Source organism: Cebidichthys violaceus, unplaced genomic scaffold (genome assembly GCF_023349555.1).
Source record: "Cebidichthys violaceus isolate CVI_PGR_0920_01 unplaced genomic scaffold, fCebVio1.0.p SCAF_74, whole genome shotgun sequence".
Taxonomy (NCBI): domain Eukaryota; kingdom Metazoa; phylum Chordata; class Actinopteri; order Perciformes; family Stichaeidae; genus Cebidichthys; species Cebidichthys violaceus.
The window spans coordinates 638,474-656,056 of NW_027176958.1; the positions used below are offsets into that span (position 1 = coordinate 638,474).

The window sequence follows — 17,583 nt, forward strand, 5'->3', positions numbered from 1 at the left end:
GTTCCATCTTAAACAATACAAGAATTTCGTTTAGCCACCTCATGAAACATGGGGACGGTGGAGAAATACAATTTAATATATATATATCCTTGAGAGGCTGGAAGGACCCTTGTCCTGTCAGGGCAAACAAATGTTGTTTGTTTCGTATTGTTTGGAAAAAACAATTCAAAATATATCACACCAGAAACGTTCAGTTTCTTATTAACACAGACTTCAACACATTTGGAAAGAAATAATAAATACAAAATCCAAAGATTCTACTTGTTGTAACATAACGAGAGTCTACAGCCGTGCTCAAGGGTCAGTGAGGCCCTACCTGAGCACGGAGGTGCATCGAGTTGAATGGTAAGGTCAATATGCTAAGCAGGTTACATGTTTGCTATGTTTAGATTAGCATGCTAACTGTTGCTTTTTTGTTGTTGTTGTATATAAGTATATAGGACAAATTAACAGTTTGATCTGATGATGAATGGCGCCGGTTTACAACTCAGGGGATCAAGAAGAAAATAAAGCAATTCATCCCGTAGGTAACATGAACGTGTGAACTGACTTTTCAAGTTCAAAGTGATTCAGCTTTTCTGTCCCATCTTTGTTATTTCCAGACCACAGAGACCACACACACTTCCCCTCCGGCCATGTAAAGCCCTTCATTCATGCACTGATCATTTTGAATTGCTTTTCCTCGACAGTGTATCACGGATGCTACACGCCGATAACGCTGCTATCCAAGAATTCGATACAACGTGAAATGAATGTGTTATTTTTTTTGTATTCCAGGGAGACGACAGGAGTATTTGTCGACTCGTCTTGCCTTCGACGGTGAGAGGATTTCACCCTCTGACACCTGCCCGGCAGGAGCGTCACAGTCGCATGTGAGGTCAGAGAAACGGAAGCTTATTTCTGGAGCGCAGAGATCAAAGTGCTGTCGTCTTGTATCTTCTGTGCTCTCGCCGACGCCGTTCACGCTTTCTTTTAATGTGACTCACACAAAAGACAGACTGTAATCTAAGGAAATGGGTACAACAGAACGTTTTAATGCTGGTGTTATTAATGGCTGACATGACTATGGTTTCATTAGAGATTGAATTCCTTAATATGCTCCGTGTCGGTCCAGCTGCGTATTCTCATTTTGAGCTCTAGCACACAATCTACCTCTTTATTCATCAGTGTACGCTATTTCAACAATCACCTACTTTGAAATGAGTTCATGAAGTTCACTTTGCCTCAAGTGCTGACTATTGCATAATAAGAGTGTTAACACAGTGACGGCTTTTCTTACCGTATATAGAAGTTACATTATCTCAAACTGTCAATTGTAGAAATCTTAGTTACATCGGCTCAGTTATTCAACACTTTAAAGTGGATGACGCATACAGTAGAAGATCAACCACAGCAACACAATGTGTTTATTGTAAGTGGTCTAACACGGACGGAGTAGCAGTGCAGCTTTTTTTTTTTTTAAAGACAAATGTAGAAATTATGCAGTGATTTGAAACATTTTTGTAGATTTACACAAATCCAGCATCAGGCTCCAAATGTAGAGATTGTCCTGAGTTTCGGCTACCGTCCACATGTGAACACAGACCAACTGTACAGACACCTAAAGGGCTCGTTGATGTCGACAACACCAGAGCAAACGATGATCTGACGACGACGTATTGAGTTTCCTTTTTATTTTGACTTCTTGATCACCGGATCGACGATCTTCTGCCCGGTGAGGAAGTGCCACACGCCGCCCCGGTAGAACTCGTTTCCGAATGAGTAGAGGAGAGCGTTGAAGATGGGATTTGTCTTTGCAAGGACTGGAAGCACCTGCGGGCACAAAACAAGGATTTGCATCATGTATAGGTACTTGATTCAAAGGATAGTCTCGAGGGTCTCGTATGTTGTTTTTTTTCAAGTAACTGCCGGTGTAGGAACACACCGGCATTGTTACAACAAAGCCTGCAGTCAAAAGGTTGTAAACACGCCGACGGTTTAGCCAGATTAAATAAACTACTAATTCTCCTTTGAACTAAGTTTAACCTGCTTCCTTTTTCATCATTTTGACTCTATTTCCCCACAAACTGTTGGATTGAATTAAACTAAACAATTGCTCACCATTCTCAGCTTTGGCGATACGACCTTCACGTTCTCAAAGCAGGCGTAGATGCACATGAGGACGTAGGGGCCCCAGCACATCAGCATTACCCTCAAGGGGATACTGGTGTTAAACTGGGGAACAAAGTGCATTGTGTTACTGCGGATATGACACATGCAATGTGGTGGATTTAGATTTTAGTGACTCCAACACAAACATTCTAAGATAGCAGCCTCCTTTTTTATGGTTAGATGTCAGGGAACACACTCAACTCCAGGAGCTGGTAACATGTCCAAATACGACAACCACAATAGAACACTGTGTACTGCAGGAGCAGCTTGAACAAGTCAGTCGAGACTGTCCTTTCGTGCACGTTTACCCTGTGGTGATGGATCTTCTTGAAGTGCCTGTGGATGGCATTGTAACACGACAACATGGTGAAAGCTGGGAACATCAGATAGAGCAACACCAGAGTCAGCATGTAGGTCACGTAGTCCCTGTTGAAAAGAGATTCATAGGAAAATGATGAACTGATAGTGATGAAAATAACATTCCAGTTTTAGCATCATTCCTATATTTCTACCTGTCCCCTCTGGTGTAGTCCAGCGTGCAGCAAGTCCTCATAGGCTCAAAGTCATAGACGCCCCATCCCATGAGAGGAACGGCAGCCCAGAAGATGGAAAGAATCCAGATGATGCCGCTCATCGTCAAAGTAGTGCTCCAGAAGAGCTTCTGTCCTGCAGGATGAAGAAGAACGCTGGACGTGAGTTGACGTTTCATATATTGTTTGTTTGGCGACAGCTAATGATGCGCGTGATGACGCTTCTCTGCTATTTCTGCTGCAAAAACAAAAGCAGGTGCAGTACTGGTGATGTGTTGTACTCACTGGTGATGTGTTGTACTCACTGGTGCAGTACTGGTGATATGTTGTACTCACTGGTGCAGTACTGGTGATGTGTTGTACTCACTGGTGCAGTACTGGTGATATGTTGTACTTACTGGTGCAGTACTGGTGATGTGTTGTACTTACTGGTGCAGTACTGGTGATATGTTGTACTCACTGGTGATATGTTGTACTCACTGGTGCAGTACTGGTGATATGTTGTACTCACTGGTGCAGTACTGGTGATGTGTTGTACTCACTAGTGCAGTACTGGTGATATGTTGTACTCACTGGTGCAGTACTGGTGATATGTTTACTCACTGGTGCAGTACTGGTGATGTGTTGTACTCACTGGTGCAGTACTGGTGATATGTTTACTCACTGGTGCAGTACTGGTGATATGTTGTACTCACTAGTGCAGTACTGGTGATATGTTTACTCACTGGTGCAGTACTGGTGATATGTTTACTCACTGGTGCAGTACTGGTGATATGTTTACTCACTGGTGCAGTACTGGTGATGTGTTGTACTCACTGGTGCAGTACTGGTGATGTGTTGTACTCACTGGTGCAGTACTGGTGATGTGTTGTACTCACTGGTGCAGTACTGGTGATATGTTTACTCACTGGTGCAGTACTGGTGATATGTTTACTCACTGGTGCAGTACTGGTGATGTGTTGTACTCACTAGTGCAGTACTGGTGATATGTTTACTCACTGGTGCAGTACTGGTGATGTGTTGTACTCACTGGTGCAGTACTGGTGATGTGTTGTACTCACTGGTGCAGTACTGGTGATGTGTTGTACTCACTGATGCAGTACTGGTGATCTGTTGTACTTACTGGTGCAGTACTGGTGATATCTGTCCCAAGCGAGGACACCCATGAAGCTGATGGACGCCAGGACCGATATCATGCCCTGAAAACCGTGATAGGCACATCCATCTTGACCAAATGGCCAGTATCTAGAAAAGACAGTAAAACGTGAGTCATATTCCACCATGTTGATGACTTCTGCCTAAACCCAGTATTGTTATCATCACGCCTACATCAGGCTGTAAAAGCATTTTGATTACATTTGTTTTAAAACAGCATGATTTCACACGGCTGAGTCTGGTTCCCGACCTTTCTAGCATGTGACCGAGTCAGTCCCATCCACAGCCCCTCACATATGTAGGTCACATTTGAAGATGAGCTGTGAGCATTTAAACCAAAGAGTGATGTGCCCTCCTCAGATATCCTGAAGAGGTAAAACTCCAATGTCAGAATAATATATTTGTTAAACATCTGATTTATCTTCCCAATAGCCAAAAGGCTGGATTATTGAAGCAAGCTATTGTTATTGATACTATATGCACCAGTATGACGGTACAATCTGGTTCTAAGGCCTTTTGTTATTTCAGTTTATTCTGCTTTCATGCTTCATTTGACTAAATAAATGTGTGCTTAATACATTCACCAGAGCGCGGGAGAAATAAGGGGGCCAGTAGGAGCCTTGGCGACACACAGGTTAGAAACCACTAAATATATTTGAGGTTTAAATATTTAAATGTTGCTACATTTTAATTAAAATTCACGTTGGATAACTTCCAACCGATCTGATTGTAAAATCTGAACTTTACACACCGAATCAAGTGGATTGTGGATTATGAACCCAAAGGCTTAGTTAGTTTGTGCAATCCGTTGGCTGACACCAAATACTAAGCCTTTTCTTTTTTTATTGCCTAAAGAAATGTAGAAACCCCACCATGGTACAGAATAACTCCTTTAAACCCTCAGTGTGTCCTCTGTCTGATACCTGAGGTAGCTCGCATACGCAGCCGTGAGGCCATTAATATTCAAACAGATGTCAGCCACAGCAAGGTTGAACACAAAGAAGTTGCTGGGAGTCCTCATCTCCTTCACGGTGAGGAAAGACACGATGCTGATGGCATTGAGGAAGAATCCAAGCATGCCTGAAAGAACAATAAGACGAGAAATGCCCCTTTAATTTCTGCTATGACATTTGTTATCAGCCTGAATATATATATATATATATATATATATATATATATATATATATATATATATATATATCCACAAATGTATGCAAGGTTAACTTAAATTTGCAATCACATGACAATGAGAAAAATAACATGCAATGGGTTTTTTTTGTCATAATTTAAGATGCATTTATCATCTTTTTTTTTTTTTTTAGACTGAACTGTCTCTTTAATTCTAGTCTTCCGGTAATCTCGGTGAACTTACCCCCGACCAGAAGTGCAGAGCCGAACGTAAACATGTCAAAGTCCGTGAACCCCTCCGGTAACGTAAACGCTGCCATGTTTGAAACTGCGCAAACTTTTTTTCAATTTTTTAGCACGAGCTCAAGTTGTCCTTTTTTCTTGTTGTGAGGCGCCTCAACGTCTCCGCACAACACGTCGCCTTATAAAGGCTCTTTCACGTGAACAAGCACAAAGACACTAATCTTAGTAAAACCCCACTTTTGAAATCCCCCGAAGAATGTCCTAACGAGCGGACTTCTGTCAGACTTCTTGCAACTTCACGAGCGACAATAGTGCGCAACTCTTTGATGGAGAGTTTGCGCTTTTGTCAGATTGATTAAGGCCTCTGCTGCAGACTCAACAGAGCGTTTCCTTTAACTCCTTTCTTTTGACTCATCTGACGGTGAGGAGGAAAACATGGAGACATGGGAAATGTTGTTTTTGACCAACGTTAATAACGATCATCGACGTTAACGCTCAGATATAGGCCACAGCACACACTTTCTAGTGGTTATTTATTTAAAATTTGATTATTGACATTTCTGAAATGAAGAGCCTATGATGGAACGATACCATTGTGTATAATTACATTTAAATTACAGCAGCATCTATTGTTATTTATGTCCCTTGTCTGATGCAAATGTGTGATTTGGGTCTTTTATACGTAACATTGACTTGACAGCAAATTTGTTTATTTTTTTGCAGAATTCCTCTACATAAAAATTGTGAATACGTCACTTTGAATTGCACACGTATGTGTATACACAGATACAAGTTCAGTTGTATGTTATGTAGCATAAACGTGAGTCAGACTCTGCTCTCACTCTCAAGGTTACACCGTGTACAGCTTTGTCCCTGTTAACTTAAAAACTTCCTCGGATCATCAACAATGCATGTAAAATAAAAGGCACTCAGATCCAACCACCAGATCTTTACACCTGACTGACAAATGACTACGCAATTAAGTTTGAAAGGTCAATTAAAAAGTCAGTGAAAGCATCACAACCTCATTCGTTTACTCATGAATAACCCCAAAAGACGAGGGCAGCCTGAACATTTAAAAATGTAACATTTGGGCCGAGTCTGATTGCACCACTAATCTGCCCACAGATTACCAAAAACTCATTAACTATGAAGTAACGACGTGTCCCAATAGACTTATAATACCCTTTTCTCAAACTGCCCATGTTGTCCTGACTGAAAGCTCAGCGCAGAAATCGTCACGGAGAACGTGAACGTGGAGGATTTATCAACGGGTATCAATTGTAATCTTTGTTCGCTTTGTGTTTTCTGTCAGAGTTTTGGTTCTCTCTTGTCTGTACTTTGTATTGATAGACAGTGGACCAAAAAGCTATATCCTTTCAAAATAAAAGTCAGCTCCATGAAGCCTTAGTTTACTGAATGAAATCAGGACCTCATTGAACTTCTTAATTAATACAGACTTAGTGAGCGGCTAGCCACAAATAAACATTGTGAGAATAAAAGTCACAACTGAAAGCGACCTGAACACCCTGTCTGTGATATTTGTATTCCAAAGCGCTTGCACCCTTGCAGTGTTTACACATTAATGCATTGGCCAACGCGTAATTACACAATCATAATCTGCTGGTTCTGCAATGAAACAAAGGTTTTACTGTTGAAATCTCTTTCGTAGTCTGAAGATCAAGATCAAGATGAAACAGTGAAGTACATGCTTTTCTTTATTTCTCTAAAAGTACCATCAGTACATCAGAAACGAGAAGTAATGCAATGACTTTATGTACTTAAATATAATTTCCAGGTATGGAACACTCAGAGGGAGATATTGTAACTTGTATTCCACTTTATCTGACACAAGGTACTTTGCTCAAAACACATTTACTACTAAGTACTGCACTGAAGTACATTTTGATGTACTCAGTATTTTCATTTAATCTTGCTTTCTCTACATTTCAGAGGGAAATATTGTACTTCTTTATTACACATGATGATCTTTACTTCAAACCAGTTACAAGTATATAAGGTACATAAAAGTGGATACAAGTTGACACATTACTTTAAGTAGTAATATCCCACATTAACACTGAAAGGATTTTTTCTGTACTTTAAAAAGTACTTTAAAACAGCCCAAAAAAACCCAGCCTTGTTTATCATTTTTGACATAATGAGTGTTCTACAAATGACCATTTCTCAGATTAGAGATACACATTTTGGAAGATTTTATTCATTTTTCAACCATTCCACTTCCTCCAAATAAAGGGATTTTCACTCCTTTTACACTGACAGAGGCCCGTCTTTATCAGGGGAACATATACTCTTTCAAATACCTTCACTTTCCTGGGACAGCCCCCCTGAAAGAAAATAGAACAAAGATGTATTAATAAGAGACGGAGCGATGACTGGATTAAAGGCTTTGAGATCCCGCCGGACAGCCGTGTCTTTAAACCTCCGCACCTGTGAAAAAAAAAACCCACAGAGACTGTGACAGCGAGTCATCCACAATGTGTCACACACAATGTGCTCTGCAGGTTTACTACTAATAATACAGTTTAATAATAGTATATGAGTAATCTGAATAATTTAAATTATTCTCACGTAATTCTTTGACTTTCTTTTGGTATTTAAAGCCAGTGATCTACTGCATGTGGCTTCATGACGCTGTCATTTCTCTGGTTTGGAGATTGGAATAACAAGACGGTGAGTAGCAGTAAATACCTGAAGCGCCTCTCTACCGCCATCCAGTGGTCACGAGTTGCCACGTTTCCAGCCTTCACGCTAACTACAGTCTGTCTATGTATTAAAACATTATTAATAGACTGCATCATTCCCGACAGGCTAACATAACAAGAATACATGTTTAATGGAAAATGTTCTAAAACGTAAGCATTCATGTGCTTTCATATCAGTTGTAATCTGTTTTTGGGGACTAATTGTCTGTCCAATGTGAGGTCTAACAATCTCACAGTTTACTCCGATATTTAGCAGTAAATGATATGACTTGACGGGAAAATATTGATACAATTTCAAACAAAAAATACAGCATTAAAAACAAATATATATATATATATATGTCCTATCTGTCCAGAAAATCCGCATTTTAAAATCGTTGTATGTGAAAAATAGTTGTTTTTTTTTGTCTACCTTTAGGTGTGGAATTAGTTTTTTTTTTCTCCATTAAATAACTATCCAGTCAATATTGGAAACTATTCCTCAGAGAATAAAAGTAAAAAACGAAGCAGCCTATCAGCTTCCAGGAAGCAATAGCCTAATCGTGTGAATGAAAATAACCCAAGTCCTCCACTAATCCCTGTCTATCCTTTTTATCTCAGGATTCAGACCAGTCGGAGCAGTATGGAGCTGAGAGCCCGCGAGCCACTACGATGCATGTGATGCCCCATTAAACGCTGCTATTTTTTTTTTTTTTTTTTTTAGTCTAGCTGCATAGCGTTTAATAGCTTGCAGGAGAAAACATGAGTCGACATTTTACCGCTGTTTTCGGTTTGGCTATAGTTTTTCTCCCTTTGCTGATCAGTTCCTGTCCTGCACAATGCAGCTGCTTCTTCCACAAGTTAAGCGACGGCTCAAAAGCAAGGTAAATACGGTAATTTGTTCAAATGAATGTTGTTTGAATTTTATTCTCAGTAGGTGTTTTTTTTGTTGTTGTTTTTTTCTTGCGTGCAAAAGTGATTTTGACTTCATCTTTCTTCTGCTCAGTCACTCTGTTTCGTGGAGGATTAACTTGGAGTTGCCCTTTAATCTGCTTTGCTTGTTACTGAACAATAGATTACTACGTTTTTTTCTCAAATACATGCTCTACTATTATGCTTTTTATGTAAAATGAAGGCAGGAAATATATTTATTTTGAAATTAAATCCACTTCTACAAACCCTTACAATTTTGAAAGTAGCTTTCGTTTTGTCATATTATAAATAATCATAATGAGAAATAAATACACTTTTATTATTTTGTTTTGCAGGAGTGTACTTTGCAACGATCCAGAGATCACTGTGATTCCTCCAAACTTCCCCATCGACACATCGAAGCTGCGCATTGAAAAGACAGCGATCGCGCGTATTTCAAGCGACAACTTCCACTACCTCAACAACCTGGAGTTTCTGTGGATGTCTTTCAATTCACTGAATTCACTGAATGTTGACAGTTTCCGGGGTCTTTACAACCTGGATGAGCTCCGGCTGGATGGCAACTCCCTCACCTCCTTCCCCTGGGAGTCTCTGACCGATATGCCAAACCTGAGGCTCCTCGACCTTCACAACAACAAGATCTCCACCATCCCTGCCGATTCCACTGTGCACATAAAGAATCTCACCTATCTGGACCTATCCAGCAACTCCCTGACAACCGTTCCTGCCGACGTTCTCTCAATGTGGCTGAGCGTGAAGCCGTCTCAGGACGCCGATTCCTCCAAACTAATTCTCGGTGAGGATCAAGCTGTGACATATTTGGATACCGGAACTTATTCTTTTTAAGCTGCCTTGCATGACGACTACTTCTTTGACACCAGAAGCTTTTAAAGAGTCAGGGATTAGTCTAATTATAGCTATTGTGTACAGCGTGTCAAGATGTCACACTAATTCTATGCATTTTAACTCACAGCCGCATGTACTTGGTCTTTAAGGGACTCTTTGGTGTCGGATAAAGGAAGTTCTCCTGGATGGTAGTGACTGTAGTTCATAAGATCTGCACTGACAGCACTTTCTCACGCCTCATCTCCTCTGCAGGTCTCCATGATAACCCGTGGCTGTGCGACTGCCGGCTGTACGATCTGGTCCAGTACCAGAAATCCCCGTCGTCGTCGGTGGCCCTCATCGACACCCGGCTTAGGTGCGCCGATCCGGAGAGCCTGTCGGGGGTTCTTTTCACCGAAGCGGAGCTGCAGAGGTGCCAGGGCCCTCGGGTGCACACGGCCGTGGCTCGTGTCCGGAGCTCACTGGGCAACAACGTCCTGCTGCGCTGCGGCACGGTCGGCGTCCCCATCCCGGAGCTGTCCTGGAGCCGCGCTGACGGAAAGAAAATGAACGGCACCGGTGAGTTCTGCTGAACTGATTCCAGAGGTGCTTGGATTGGAAGAGTAACCGTCCCTGTCAAAGTCACAGTGTCAATGAGATTAAAGTCATTCTGTTGGCGCTCATCTGTTTGACTAGTCTGTGGGTGTCTGCTTTTTAATTTTTTTTTAATTTTTCAGTTCAGGAAGAGATTTCAAAGGAGGGCATCATTTGGTCGATTCTGAGCGTGCCTGCGGTCGCCTACCGAGACTCTGGGAAGTATGTGTGCAAAGCGACCAACTTCGTGGGCGCCGCAGACGCCATCATCTCTTTGGTGATCACCGATTCCTTTCGGTCGGAGGAAGCAGGTGGAGGCGTCTCTAAGAGAACCAGAGGGAAGAAACCCAGTGGCATTGGCAGAGCAGCATACCAGGAGAAGCTTATTGCCAGATACGTTCCTCCGACCAGCACCGCCGCCCAACCCATCATCAAACCCCTCAACGGCAAAGGCGTGACTGGGAAGTATGAGGTGGAAAGCTACAGCGTCTCTGACGGCGCTTCGGAGGGGAAAGGCAAGGCTCCAGACCCTCAGAGACCGGTGGAGCTGGATGCTCTGAGCAACTTGGCAGCCAACGCCTCGTCCTTACAGCAAGCGCCGGAGAAAAGGGTGGTGCGTTCGGTGAAGGTGATCGGCGACACCGACCATACTGTCTCTCTGAACTGGCGAGCCCCTACGGCCACAAACACCACAGAATTCAGTGTCCTGTATGCTATATTTGGTGAGCGAGACATGCGTCGGGTCAACGTAGGCGCTGGCAAGAACCGGATCACCATTGACGGCCTCGTCCCAAAGACAAAGTACATTGCTTGCGTTTGCGTTAAAGGCCTGATCCCGAAAAAGGAGCAGTGCGTAATCTTCTCAACGGATGAGGCGGCCAGCGCCAGCGGCACTCAGAAGCTCATTAATGTGGTGGTGATAACGGTGGCGTGCGTGATCGCCGTCCCCCTGACGCTGATTGTGTGCTGCGGGGCGCTAAAGAAGCGCTGCCAAAAGCTGCTGGGGCGGCAGTCCAAGGAGATTCAGGACTCGTACGTCACCTTCGAGACCCTGGGCCCCGGGACCAAAGCTAAAGGGATGGAGGGAGAGTATCTGACCAGGCTAAATCCTGACGAATCCAACAGGTTGCTGTCGGCGAGGTCCAGTGTTGACTCGGAGGCCACAGCCAGGACTGAGGGGCCACCAAATGAGTACTTCTGCTAAAACCAAACCAATTCCTCAACCTACAGAGGACGCACTTTGTTTTTTTTGTTTGTTTTTTACCAGCCTGTGATGTAAATAGAGAGAGCTGCTGTGCTCAGAGACTCGGCAGACTGAGGACAGTGGTCACTGGTAGCTCAGTCGGCATTGGATGAATTATGTTGTTTTACAGCCTTGTGGGAATAAAAAAAACAAAAAAAAAAAACACCATTCATTTGGTGGACGGCAAAAAAGGGAAAAAAACACACAGTGACACAATTTCAGTATTTACATGTGGTGTACAGTCAATGTGTAAAAATATCTGTTTTTTTTTTATTCATCATGCACTTTCACAGTTGATGTTTTGCTGAGAAAAATGTTGCACAAAACCGTTTAAAACCCAATCATTTTTATTTTGAACCTCTGCATTGTGTTAAAATCTTGATTTAGATTATAAAGTGAGGGAAGGGATTAACCAGTTATTAGTTTATTTTGTATGTCGGTATGAATTTAATGTGCCAGGTTTACTGAAATACCTAAAATACACTAGTCCTCCATTTTATAATGTGTAAATATTTGTGACCTGAAATACATGTGTGTGTGTGTGTATGAATGTACTGTATCAAAATAAATATTTTTTATATGTTGATATATTCAATTTAATTAATTTCAATTCAATTTCTTTATTTTGTATACCTCACATGAGGAAAAACTCCCAAAAAAACCTTTAACGGGGACAGAAAGTGAATCTCATCATCTCATCTCAGAATATTGATTTTCGAATAGATCAATATGTATCTTGACTAAAGCAGAAATTAGCTTATGTGCTTTCAAAAAAGTATAATTTAATGGCTGTAAATAGATGTATGCTATTATAAAGATTGCTACATTTCCCTTTGCGGGATTAATAAAGTATCTAATTCTGAGAAATGAAAGCTAATGTAGGGATACACACAGCTAATCTCAGCAGTATTAGATGATGCAACATCAGGCTTGACTTAAACATTGCATAGATATAAATACACTCAATTGTTATTATTAAAATAATGGTATGCGATACCAGATCGACCTATTGTCTCCGATACTCGATCCAGCTATTTGAGTTAGTCTCGTACAGATATCCGATATCAGTATCGGTTATTATTGCCGTGCAAGTAAACTAACAATAAGAGACCATTAATATCTATATGCTTGATTTAAAACTTGTCTCATAACTGGGAGTTGCCTACATTACCAAACATCTGATTAAACTCGTTCCCTGTTAAATGTGGAGCATTGTACACCAATGAAAAGGAGAAACCAAAGCGCTGTCGATTTAGTCCTTTCCCACATATTCTTTATGTGCTGATTTAACAACCTGAGAGGCGACCAGTGTTCAGATTATTGAGGTCAGATTACAGTCCTCCAGACATCTGTCTCTGTGCAGCCCTCCCTCTCTGTGCCGCTAAGCCCAACGGGCTCCGGCCCACTTTATACAGATGGTCCTCCTGTCATGTCGATGCCTCCGCTTTGGTGCCGGACGAATGCCGTAAATTAGACTGACGCCAAGCAGTTTTGGGGGTCATACCTGAAAGTAGAACTTCAGAATCAAACGGAACTCCTTAAATCTTGATCGAACATTTCTAGGGAGTGTTTTCGTGCATCTGATGAGATGTGACAAAGTAGACGATTGCTATGAATACACCTTACCTATGTGTGTCTCACATGTCACTCGGTGTCTTTAAGTGTTACGTCAAGGAAGATTAAGCTAATAGGCTTTCTGCTACACAGCCCTAGTCCTGTCCTCGCAGGCCTTTTTCACATGCTCCTGGAGGAATATGGACGCCTTTTATGTCGCATTATGTATCGCTTTGGTATTTTATCTCATCGCCTCTGGATCATCGACGTGTCTGACCGGTTGCTCCTGCACAGATGACAACTTGGGAAGGTAAGTGTCCACTAGAACTATACGCACTGTTAAGAGCAGGGTTATGTGTTAGTCACGACACTGTTGTTTTAAATGTAACCTGCTAACCAAATGATTCTAAATCCTACAAGCGCTATCCGTAGCTGTAGATAGAATATGCACTTTTCTTGTCTAAACGTGTCTCGTCTTACCATCCTAGGTCTTTGCTGTGTATGGAAACCTCCATGGGGAAAATACCAGAGGACATCCCGCATGATTTCACGAAAATCCGAATTGAAAACTGCCACCTGACCGAGTTACCTCGAGGGTCTTTCTCTAAAGTTAGTGCCTTAGAGTTCCTCTGGCTGAATTTCAACGAGATCACACTTATGAACATAAAAAGCCTGGACGGGCTGGCCAACCTGACTGAGCTCAGGCTGCAAGGGAACAAGCTGACTTCAGTGACATGGACGGCCTTTCAGGACACGCCGAAACTGAAGATTCTGGACCTAAAGCACAATCGACTGGACGTCCTCCCCGAACACGCTCTGAGACACTTACCTGCGCTGACCTACTTAGATTTATCCTTCAATCAGCTTAGTGTCATATCGAAAGATGTCTTCATTAATTGGCCGCTTTACCAAACGGCGGAGAAAGCGTGGGGTAAAGAGGGGCTGGTCTCAAATGTGGTTCTGGCGCTGCACGACAACCCCTGGCTGTGCGATTGCCGCCTCAAAGGCTTCGTTGAGTTCATCAGGGCGGTCAGCCCTCCCATCATTCTCATGAACTCTTATTTGATGTGCTCGGGCCCCGCCTCCAAAGCTGACAAGTTTTTCCACGAGATCCAGTTAAAAACATGCATGAAGCCAGTGGCCTCTGCCCCGGAGACTAACGTCACTTTACCTCTCGGGGCAAATGCCACACTCACATGCTTAGTGAAGGCCAGGCCAGGCCCAACCATTCAGTGGATGTACACTCTGAAGATTATAAGAGGATCTGCTGGTAAGACTTTTTATTACTACTATCCATTAAATTGTTGTGAACCTGCCCTGGGAGCACTCACGTGGAATATGTTGTGCTTTCAGGCTGCATCTGCTTTATGAAAAGTCTTGAGGGTTATCTATGTCTTTATCAGATATAAACAATCCTCTGATTTCAATTCTCTGACGCTATGGTTTCTGCTCGCAGCCACAGAGACTCACATGGACGAGGAGACCGTCACCTCTCAGCTGGTGATCCCCTCTCTTCACCTGGCAGACCGAGGACTCTACACCTGCGTGGCCAACAACTTCATTGGCAACTCCTCTGTCGGCATCACAGTTAACATCAACTCCTTCAATTCCTCCGCTCTTCTCCCTCCACCCGTCCCCATGTTGTCTTCCGATGACAACGTCAACATTGACATCCGCATCGCCAAGCAGACGGTTTACGGTATCACCCTGGAGTGGTACGCGGTAACAGACAACCCGGCAGAATTGTGGTTCACCATCCACTTTGGCAAATATGATTCACCCAAAAAGGAGATGATCTACATTGGTCCCGGCATCAACAGCTACTCTGTCAGCGACCTGCTTGCTGTCACCAAATACGAGGTGTGCGTGACCCTGAAGAACCATCCGCCGAGAGAGGGCCAGTGTATCGTGTTTGTGACAGGAAGTGACATCAGTGAGCTGGAGCAAAGAACGAGGCTCATCCACATCATTGTCATCGTGTGCGCCATGGTGCTGGCAGTGCCGGCCGGCATGTACGCCTGCACCACGGAGGCTAGATTCAGCTGCGTGGATCGCTGTGTTAATCTGTGGAAGAAGCGCAGGCTCCACGGAGAGAACCTGCGGGGGACGTCTCAGAGGCAAGGCACTTTTGACAGCCTGCAGGCGGCCAGCGACGAAGGCCTGTGCAGGGACTCGGAGGATAAGCCGAAAAAGAGGCGGAAGTCTGAGGATCGGTGCAAAGGTGGAAGTGCAGCTCAATTGTACTAGCATCAAAGTCAAGAAATGTACATACATGTGTATTTGTAAATAATGTCAGTGTGCATCTCTTGTGTTATTATTACACTGGAGTCATATGGCGAAGCATTACATTTTCCCCAAAAAGAACCTTACAGCTGTTCTGAAGGCATTTCCAGACTCCTCAAAATCTCTTTCAACCATCTGAAGGAAAAAAAAAAAGGTTGATTTGCTGCACAATAAAACATATTTTCATCCTGTTTTCCAACTAGTGACTCTGTGAGTCTGAAAATACCTTCAAAACAATGTTAAGTTTTGTTAACTGACCTTGTAGACTTTTCAAAGATCATATTCAGAAGCTCTGTGACTGAATGTTACGCTAATACACTGATGAGAGGCATAGACGGGAGCTATCATACATACATAGTCATCATGTAAATATATATCGCAAGCTATATCAGCTCAAAGTGGAGATGCCTTCCTTCCTTATTTTGCATTATCTGTGTCAATATACATGTACAGAAAGAAGTTTGTGATAAAATACATTTGACAGTTCTTTGGTTTCATTTTATTTTCTTAAAGTTTTTATACTTAATGCAAAAAATCCTGAATTTAAAATAATGTAAATAATTATTATTGTGTATATTTCTTTGTTGTCAACCAAAACTAAATTGTGAGTGTGATATGTCAGGAGATTTCAATCGACTTGGAAAAAATATATTATTGTATTCATTGTTGTTTTTTTTGCAGACTCCAATTCAATTCCAGCTCCAACTGCCGACTTGCTGTCTTGAAATGGAATGACATTATGTTTGATGTGGATTAAAGAGAAGTCAGAGATGAATGCTGAGACATACTCAGATTTTTTAGCACAATCACTCAGCGGATTTGTTACATAAGCAGTGTTTTCCCGTGCGGTTATACATACACCCGTAAGCAGATTAGAGTGATTTTCTATCTGAATCCGAGTCAGCAGGACATGATATTTCCATTTAATGACAGCTCCAAGCTCACTGTGTGTCTCCATATCAATTGGAGGCAAATAAAGGGTATTCTTAGGTTGTCAATATTTCTTTTCAAAAAGTACTATTATTGCATATCAAAAAAATCATAAAAAATATTATTATAGTACGTTCAAAAAAGGCGTTAAAAGTCATAGTATAGCATGTCGAAATAATTCATAGAACAGTATGTTGAAAAATGTTTAAAAAAAAAAGTCATAGTATAGGATGTCGAAATAATTCATAGAACAGTATGTTGAAAAATGTTTAAAAAAAAAAGTCATAGTATAGGATGTCAAAAAAAGTCATAGGGTTAGACGGGTATCAAACCCCCGAACCTCTGATTGGAGAACAACCTTGTTCACCCCTTAGCCACAGTAGCCGACAGTATAGCATGTCGATAAAAGTCATAAAAATGGCATAAAATAACATGTTGAAAAAAGTCGTAAAAAAGTCATAGTATAGGATGTTGAAAAAAGTCATAGGGTTAGATGGATATCAAACCACAGAACCTCTGATTGGAGGACAACGTTGTTCTCCCCCCCAGCCACTGTAGCCAACAGTAAAGCATGTTGAAAAAAGTCATAAAAAAGTCATAGTATAGCATGTCGATAAAAGTCATAAAAATGGCATAAAATAGCATATCGAAAAAAGTCATAAAAATGTCATAGTATAGCATGTTGAAAAAAGTCATAGGGTTAGACGGATATCAAACCCCCGAACCTCTGATTGGAGGACAACCTTGTTCTCCCCTTAGCCACAGTAGCCAACAGTATAGCATGTTGAAAAAAGTCATAGTATAGTATGTCAAAAAAAATCATAGTATCACATGTTGAAAAATGTCATAGTATAGCATGTCGAAAAATGTCATAAAAAGTCATAGTATAGCATGTTGAAAAAAAGTCATAAAAAAGTAATTAAAAAGTCATAGTACAGGATGTTGAAAAAAGTTATAGGATTAGACGGGTATCAAACCACCGAAACTGTAATTGGAGGACAACGTTTTTCTCCCCTTAGCCACTGTAGCCAACAGTATAGCATGTTGAAAAAAGTCATAAAAAAGTCATAGTATAGCATATCGAAAAAAAGTCGTATAAAAGTCATAGTATAGCATGTCGAAAAAAGTCATAAAAAAGTCATATTATACTATGTCGAAAAAAGTCATAGTATAACATGTCGAAAAAGTCATAAAAAAGTCATAGTATACTATATCAAAAAAAGTCATAGTATAGTATGTCGAAATAATTCATTGTACAGTATATTGAAAAAAGTCAAAGTATAGCATCTTGAAAAAAGTAATAAAAAAG

General features: G+C 41.6%; 3 protein-coding genes across 3 annotated transcripts; 2 read left to right on the plus strand and 1 right to left on the minus strand.

The window, feature by feature from the left end:
• Window positions 1-1,011: 1,011 nt before the first annotated feature.
• Window positions 1,012-5,612, minus strand: rgrb (retinal G protein coupled receptor b). Its single transcript, XM_068736964.1, has 7 exons — window positions 5,209-5,612; window positions 4,760-4,916; window positions 3,805-3,926; window positions 2,664-2,817; window positions 2,460-2,577; window positions 2,101-2,214; window positions 1,012-1,812 (listed from the first exon to the last, which is right to left on the minus strand). Exons 1-7 carry the CDS (start codon window positions 5,282-5,284, stop codon window positions 1,672-1,674), a joined length of 882 nt encoding a protein of 293 aa, XP_068593065.1. The 5' UTR covers window positions 5,285-5,612; the 3' UTR covers window positions 1,012-1,671.
• A 2,984-nt stretch (window positions 5,613-8,596) lies between these two features.
• Window positions 8,597-12,018, plus strand: lrit1b (leucine-rich repeat, immunoglobulin-like and transmembrane domains 1b). Its single transcript, XM_068736941.1, has 4 exons — window positions 8,597-8,796; window positions 9,181-9,641; window positions 9,944-10,249; window positions 10,408-12,018. Exons 1-4 carry the CDS (start codon window positions 8,675-8,677, stop codon window positions 11,466-11,468), a joined length of 1,950 nt encoding a protein of 649 aa, XP_068593042.1. The 5' UTR covers window positions 8,597-8,674; the 3' UTR covers window positions 11,469-12,018.
• Window positions 12,019-13,261: 1,243 nt separating this feature from the next.
• On the plus strand, window positions 13,262-15,308 carry LOC137892061 (leucine-rich repeat, immunoglobulin-like domain and transmembrane domain-containing protein 2). Its single transcript, XM_068736960.1, has 3 exons — window positions 13,262-13,371; window positions 13,550-14,331; window positions 14,518-15,308. Exons 1-3 carry the CDS (start codon window positions 13,262-13,264, stop codon window positions 15,306-15,308), a joined length of 1,683 nt encoding a protein of 560 aa, XP_068593061.1.
• The last annotated feature ends 2,275 nt before the right edge of the window (window positions 15,309-17,583 follow it).